The sequence below is a fragment of the Eschscholzia californica genome, unplaced genomic scaffold (genome assembly GCF_041429995.1).
Source record: "Eschscholzia californica isolate CP2 unplaced genomic scaffold, dmEscCali1.0.p SCAF_4, whole genome shotgun sequence".
Lineage (NCBI taxonomy): Eukaryota > Viridiplantae > Streptophyta > Magnoliopsida > Ranunculales > Papaveraceae > Eschscholzia > Eschscholzia californica.
Window position 1 is genome coordinate 24,497,477 of NW_028238461.1, and position 8,011 is coordinate 24,505,487.

Sequence of the window (8,011 nt, forward strand, 5' to 3'; positions counted from 1 at the left end):
TAAAGCTAACATGGATGGTGCTAAACCATGTTCCACTCCGATGGCTCCTAGTACGAAACTCACTCCTCATGAGGGGGTGCCTCTAGAGAATCCTACATCCTACCGAAGTCTTGTTGGGGCTCTCCAATATCTCACTTGGACTCGGCCTGATATAAGTTATGCTGTGAGTCAAGTATGCCTTTTTATGCACCAGCCTACAACGACTCATCTTATCGTTGTTAAAAGGATATTGCGTTATATTAAGGGCACTATAGATTTCGGTCTCATTATCTCTAAGTCCTCTAATCTTTTCCTTCATGGGTATGCTGATGCGGATTGGGCCGGATCTCCCACTGACAGTCGTTCGACAAGTGGTTCTATTATTTTTCTTGGTGATACTCCGATTTCATGGTCCGCCAAGAAACAACCTACAGTCTCTCGATCATCTACAGAAGCGGAATATCGATCACTAGCTCATTGTGCAGCTGAAGTTGTATGGATCTGCTCTCTTCTTCGCGATTCCAAGTATTTTTTGCCACAGTCACCCCGTCTATGGTGTGATAATGTCTCTGCACTCGCTCTTGCTTCAAACCTGGTTTTTCACTCGAAGATCAAACATCTTGCTTTAGACTTCCACTTTATTCGGGAATTGGTTGCTTCTAAGTTGCTTACATTGAACTACATCTCTTCATCTCAACAAACAGCAGACTGCTTTACCAAAAGTCTCCCATCACCTCGCTTCATCGCTCTTCGAAACAAGCTCAAGGTGCTCCCTAGCCCCTTCATCTTGAGGGGGGGGGGGGGGGGGGGGGGGGGGCGGTAATAGCATAGGAGTAGGTTAATAATATATATGTTATATATTGTACGTAGCAATATTTTCTGTGTATATCCTAATCTTTACACAATCTTTCCATATGTAAATCCTAATCACATTGCCTATATAAAGGCTTTGTTTCCATTCAATAATATAATAAGAATTACTCTACTAGTTATTTGAAAGGGGTGCACAACCGAATACGAGTAGATGCACAGAATGATACGAGGGTTGAAGTATATATATAGGGAGATAAATGAAATCTCATACTTAATTACAAAAAGAATCCTACTTTACCAATTGGAATATACCTACCCCACACAAAGAAACATTGAGAGACACCCTCACGGGCAACAAAACAAGAAACAAAAAGTCATAAAAACAAGAAAATTAAATTACTAAGATCTAACTTACAAAAAAGTCATCAACCCAAAAGGAGCCTCCTTCCTTATGTGGCCTTAAATTGTTTGCATGTGACTCATCTCCCACTCTTTCATGTCAGATTAGAGACCCCGTGACCTCTTTCTCTCTCTCTCTCTCTTTATAAACTTCCTCAACAATCAAACTTATATAAAGCTCCATACGAATACTCCCATCTCACATTGTCATTTTCATTGTCATTTTTTCTCAAAAATGACAAATTACAAACATAATACAGTGTGCATATTTTTTCTTCTTCTCCTTCTCAATTCAACCCAAACACTTAGCAGACATACCAAAGGAACACGACCAAGGAAATCAGCCGGTGGTCGGGGCAATACCACCGGAAAACGACTACCGTCCAATACGACACAAACCCAACTCTCACAAGAACAATTCTTGAAATGGGTCAAGTTTGTTGGTAGTCTTAAACATTCACTCTTCTCTACTGCAATAAACAATCTCTTCCCTTCTTATACTCTTACTGTTAGTAAGAACCCAAATTCTGGTGATTTTACTACAATTCAATCTGCAATTGATTCACTTCCTTTTATCAATCTTGTTAGGGTTGTGATCAAAATTAAAGCAGGAACTTATATGTAAGTTTAGGAACTCTTGCTTTTATGTAGTTTAATTATTATGTTCTGATTAATTACTTCTGATGAATACTAAAATAGCTATCTAAATTCAGCTTTTTGACATTTTGGGGATTACCTCTTATATAATAGATCTGTGTGGCAGGCGTTACAACAAAAAAAAAAGGTCTATGTGGCAGGTAGGCCAATGGGTAACTCTGCTGCATTGTCGGGGGCTTTTATGTATATAAACGGTTGGTGACGAACCCACCAACCGATTGGGATAGTTCGAGGGCAGTCGAACTGGGCCCAAGCCCAACACAGACTAAGTCTAGTCAGAGAGTCCTCAGACTGCGGCAATATGTGGGTCTCCGATTGTTCAGTCTGAGGTCTACAGAGAGTGCCAAGAGAGAAATAAGCTAAAAGGAAAAGTATGGGGCGCTTTTAGAAACACCTATTGTTAGTTTGTGTGTACATTCAGATGTAACTTAAGAGTTATATTTTATCTGTGATTTTGTCATTCTCTTTCAAATCTTACTTCTGTTTTTGACTTTTGAAAAGGCGAAAAATATTTGGAAAGTTGTGAATCAGATTCTGAATTTCTTGTTTTCATGATTTATGTTTTCTTTATATTTTGTCCATTAATGACATCAATGTGATTCGATTCGAATCTTAATTTTTACAGAGAAAAGGTAGATATCCCAAGATTTAAATCATTTATAACAATAGAAGGAGCAGGTGCTGATAAAACAATTGTTCAATGGGGAGATACAGCTAAAACAATTGGTTCTAGAGGACAACCTATTGGAACTTATAGTTCTGCTACTTTCGCTGTTAATTCACCTTATTTCATTGCTAAAAACATTACCTTTCAGGTACATTTTCTTAGGTTTTCTGTCTCTCTAGAATCTACAACCGTGCTAAATGGCTGGACTTTAGAGGCGAACTATAGCCGAAAAGGTGACATGACAGGCCCCGATTGGATCGGCTGTGTCTCACTCCTCATGCCTGACCTATCTGGGTCAGCCACTTCACCTTTCCGGCTGTGGCCGGCCTCGAAAGTCGGGGCATTTAGCACGGTTGATGTCTCTTCTTTCTCTAAGATTGTATAAACAAATTTGACAGAATACGACACCACTACCACCACCAGGAGCAATGGGAGTACAAGCAGTAGCATTTAGGATATCAGCTGATACGGCAGCTTTTCTAGGGTGTAAGTTCTTGGGTGCACAAGACACACTCTATGATCACTTGGGCAGACATTATTATAAAGATTGCTATATTGAAGGGTCTGTTGATTTCATCTTTGGAGATGCACTCTCCTTATTTGAGGTTAGACTTTACAAAACTTCAAACATTTTTTCTTTTAGGTTTTTTCACCTTACTCCCTTCAAATTAATTGGTAATTGCGTTTACCTCGGAACTAACTTTATTCCTGATTCACTATATTGACAAAAAAATACTAAAATCATTTTTGACGCGTAAAAATAAAATGTGATTATAGTATAAATAATCGTATTACGATATAACATGTTATATGTTTATTACTTATAGTTCACATTATTGTATTATAATATAAAGTTTATTTTACTAAATGAAACTTAATGTTACAGAATATAAATTTGTATTGCAGTATGAAAGTTCATTTAACAATATGAGTTAACAAAATCCAACACGGTAGTTCTCAACAAAAAAAAAAAATCCAACACGGTAGTCAACTCTTCATTGAAAGTTCATCTTCATACGCCAAATCATGCTTCATGCTGCACTTTTTTTGTTATATTATGTCATCATCAATCCGATTTCACACGATTCTATTATAGTGATAGAAGAGAAATAATATTACGAGAAGACCGTGTGAACTTAAATTAGTAATCATATCTCAAAGTCTTCATACTACGTCATGAAACTACATACATTATGAACTTTCATACTACATTATGAAGATTTATATGCTATGTAGTTTCATATCATCATTTTGTGAAGTTTAAAACTATGCTATGAAATTCGCGTAAAAACTGGATAGAGCTTGAATACAAGTATGGCAAAATTTTGTGGGAAGAAAAATTAGAAAATATTCGATTTTATCAATATATGAATAAATCTTAATAATATCTTTTAAGAATAGGTGTTACACAAACACGTATTGATCTTCCTAATCAAATACATCAATTCAATCTGATGAATCGAGCTTCAATAATTTATAGAGACAAAAACTAGTGTTTTTATAAAAAAAAAAATTATCTATTCAAATAACAAATAATTCGATAAGGAACCGATTTGATACTTACCTAATTAGGTGTTAGGTTTATGATTTTTAAAGGTGTATATAAGGGTAATCTGGGTGTTACCCCTCTCACAGATTAGGTTTCAATCTTTAACTCTAAACCTATTACAAGTTCGCAAATATGTAGACTTTGGCCCTATGATGATTCATGAGGTAACCATAGGCAAAATTCATGCACAAAAATGAACCGTTCAAACATAGATACGTTAACAAACTAGGGAGGAATATCAGAATAGTTTTTGTTCCTATTCCCCTAAGATATTGTGCTATTATATTAGACTTCCTTTTATCAAAGAAGTAAAATTACGAAAATCAACCAAAAATGTTACGATTTATAAGTTATTTGTAACCGATGTACGAATATGCTATATAATATTTCTTTTTGTGACTCCAATAATTGTTTTTCAATGGCTAGAAAGTAGTATAAAAGTATGATTCTCTGAACTCTTTAGCAAGAAAAAGTTATTTTCATATTTGGTTTTAAAATAGATGTTATAATTGTGTGTTGGGTGGGTTTGGTAGGGATGTCATGTGCACGCAATAGCACAAAACTATGGTGCACTAACAGCACAAGGAAGAAAGAGCTTATTGGAGGACTCAGGGTTCTCATTTGTAAATTGTAAGGTGACTGGTTCAGGTGCACTTTACCTAGGAAGGGCATGGGGAAGCTTCTCAACGGTTATTTTTGCTTATACATACATGGACAACATTATCATTCCTAAGGGATGGTACAATTGGGGTGATCCCAATCGTGAAATGTAAGAACTCTTTCTCTCTATTTCTCCCTCCTTTTTTTACCTAATGGAGGACGACGAGTTAAAAAAATTATTTGAAATAAGGAATCGTGGAAATGTGTGTAGATAGTTGTAGCGGTGAAAAAAATCAGTAGACTTTGTCATCATTATTATTGTTTTTAAGTTATTATTTGTAATAAAATTGTTATTTTATAAAAAAAAAACACGGAAAAGGATTAATTTATTATTTTAAAGGCATACAAAAGGATTTTTTTTCTTAAAGATTTGAGTGGAAAAGACTAAAATTCTTTTAGGGATAAGTGCCTTTATGATTTGTTTTTGTGCAATGTTTAAAGTGACTTTCTTCTTCTTTTTGGATTTGTAGTATGGGGTCTGAGAGAGGCTACCTAAAATCTTTTAGAAATCCAATCATGGGACGGTTTTCTTATAAAACAAAAAAAGTTGGACCTTTTAAGTTATTTCCCTTTAATGGTGTCTTTGTCATTTTCAACTTTGAAATCTATTTTTCGCGTGCACAAAAGTATTAGGATAATCTCACATCAATAGTGGAGAGAACAAGTAGTTAGTTCATTAGCGGGAAGGAAATCTTACCTTAAGAAAGTTGTTTAACGAGTGAAAAAAAAAATTTAGTTCAAGAGTTCATCAGAATTAAAATCACACGAGCGAGAAAGAAATTCTATGAGTAGTTTACCTTTTGAAGTAGTTTATCAAATGTAGGGTCATCAATCTCTTGATAGATAAGAAATAATGCTTTTGTTTTTTTCTCAAGCATTTAACATGTGTTTTTTTACATAATTCATAAAAAATTTCTTCTTGTTGAGTTGGTTTTATATAACTATTTTGAACAATATCTCACAAATCTTGAGATCCTAACATACACTCATTTGTATGAGCCGGTTTTCGTAGTTTTTTTTTCTTAACTTAGCTATTGAAGGAAAGGAATGAAAAATCAACATATTTTGGTCGGAATTGTCGAAGTATCTCGGTTTTTCAGATTAGGGAAACGAAAGGAACTTACATAAATTTCGTGCAGATTTTCGGTCGAAATATTACGATGTTTCGGTTTAGATTTCAAAATATTCGACATTTAACCATGAAAACAAACCTTCATCCTTTCTTCTCCATCTTTTGGTGGATTTCTTGTTGATTTCATTTCTATTTCATTGTTTATAATCTTTTTCATGAAAACCCCATGAAACTACAACTAGATTCAAAAGATGAAACCCTAAAGATAAAAAGTGGGCAGCCAAAGGAAGAAGAAGAAGAAGAATAAATTTCATTCTTCAAAATCCTAATCTGAGTTTTTGCCCCTCATAAGTGTAAAAGGCTTCTCTCTTAAGGCAGACAGACGTCTTTGACACTTATGGAGGTCGCCCTTAAAACTTTCCTTCGGGTATGCACTTTGATGTTTTTGGTTATTTTAGCTTGAGTCTTTTTAATGTTATAGATTTGTTCATTGCACCCTAACCTAGATGTGTGATTGCAATTTACACCTCAAACCAACTGGTTCTGTTACAAATTCGTTATTTTTTTCATTGTTGCCCCTCATATCAACTCTTTTCAATAATAATAATAACAGAGTTCTCTTTTCTGCGGCTTTAGGCTTGCCGATGGATGAAACATATTGTTATATAGATACTCAACATATTTCTATTAATTTTGTGATTTTGTAAACCTTCCTCACTGACGAAATATTTCCATGATTAGAGGTTGTTTTATATTTGTCATTTTTCTTGCAAGATCTCCACAATCTAACAAACCCTAGATTCACATAAATTTCAAATGACAAGCTTATGCGGCTTTGATACCAATTTGTTGGAAATTAGAAGGTATAGATACACCAATAGGACCAAAATAGCTCGAAATATTCTCATCAACATGCCGCACAATTTCCTCATTTTGCATTGATTACCTTGAGTTATGTCTCTTCCATTTCATCTCAATTTTTTTTTTCTATAATATATGGCCAAGTAAATGGATTGCTTTTGTCTTGTTTTACTTTTACTTAAACTTTGGTTAATCTATTTTAACTGTGCTCAGATGGAATAAAATGACGCCCCATGAATATCTCAACCAAACTAGGTTAATATAATGTACCAATTCTGTAATAATAACAGTGGTTCTAAATCATTTGACTGAGTATATATTATGATGATGTTTCCCCATTCTGATTATGTGGTTTTGGATATGAAATGGCAGGACAGTGTTCTATGGGCAATACAAATGCACAGGACCAGGGGCAAGCTATGCAGGAAGAGTATCATGGTCAAGAGAACTAACTGATGAAGAAGCTAAGCCGTTTCTCTCATTGACCTTCATTGATGGATCCGAGTGGATTAAAATGTAAATTTATATATCATTTTTACAATTAATATCAATAAAAAAAAAAACTAATTGATGGTTTTTTACCAAGTTATGAATCATCTTCCCCTTGGGATTCTTTTTGTTCATACACTTGTGTCTTCTCCATTGCTAAAGATTTATGATCCTGCTACTTTTCCAAGAAGGAAAGTATGATGTACAAAAATGACTTTAGGTCATCATTCAAGATAAAAAGACTGTTGTCTCTAAACTTCGAAATGCTTCTTATAATTTTGGGAAAAAACTTACGAAGAACTTGGGAAACTTTCCGACGCTCAAGTCAGTAAAGGATTCTTGCAGTTAGAAAATTGAATTGAAACCCCAAAGTTAAAATTTGAACATTCGATTGATTGTTTGCCCAGTTTAGGTCGAATTTTTGCTTTATGTAGGCTCATCCAGCCAACCGTGATGAGCGGTTGTGATGAGGCGGTGAAGATCCGCCGACTTATGATGAAACTACAATTTAGTAGTCATAGTAAGATAAGTTCCCTTGCTCGAAGATATTCCGTATTTTGGATAGATCGTATTGCCGATCTTTTTGATTTCGTGGGAAAAGTTTTCTCATGAGGGACTCTCGTATCCCAAGTCACTTAGATATTATTTGTCCCCTATCTTGAATCTGATTGGGGCTTAGGTTGAGAAAGTATTAGGCATCCCCACATTTCGGGATTAAGGTATGGACTCCCTGACTTCTCCCAAGTTCAAGGCAGACCTGATTATATTAAAGCCAAAACAAGACTTGGGCGCCTAGGATACTTGTACTCATCCCTACCTCGGGGCATGAGTGATAGAGTTCTTTCAAATTCACCTCCTTGGTTGA

The 8,011-nt window shown here is 35.1% G+C and overlaps 1 protein-coding gene across 2 annotated transcripts; it reads left to right on the forward strand.

Annotated features, from left to right (window-relative positions):
• Nucleotides 1–1,280: 1,280 nt before the first annotated feature.
• Nucleotides 1,281–7,246, forward strand: LOC147543812 (putative pectinesterase 53). Of its 2 annotated transcripts, none has more exons than XM_086637958.1 (5): nt 1,281–1,812; nt 2,474–2,663; nt 2,914–3,120; nt 4,598–4,833; nt 7,030–7,246. In XM_086637958.1, the coding sequence occupies exons 1-5, from the start codon at nt 1,427–1,429 to the stop codon at nt 7,175–7,177; spliced, it is 1,167 nt and encodes a 388-aa protein (XP_086494084.1). In that variant the 5' UTR covers nt 1,281–1,426; the 3' UTR covers nt 7,178–7,246. The 2 variants fall into 2 exon arrangements, with proteins under 2 accessions (XP_086494084.1, XP_086494085.1); XM_086637959.1 differs by having other exon boundaries at nt 1,284–1,812; nt 7,035–7,246.
• Nucleotides 7,247–8,011: the final 765 nt, after the last annotated feature.

Excerpts from the sequence above, each read along its gene's own strand:
- LOC147543812 (XM_086637958.1), top strand. The coding sequence starts at position 1,427 with ATGACAAATTACAAACATAATACAGTGTGCATATTTTTTCTTCTTCTC. Across the intron at positions 2,664-2,913 it reads CTAAAAACATTACCTTTCAG|AATACGACACCACTACCACC; the intron begins GTACATTTTCTT and ends CAAATTTGACAG. Across the intron at positions 3,121-4,597 it reads ATGCACTCTCCTTATTTGAG|GGATGTCATGTGCACGCAAT; the intron begins GTTAGACTTTAC and ends TGGGTTTGGTAG.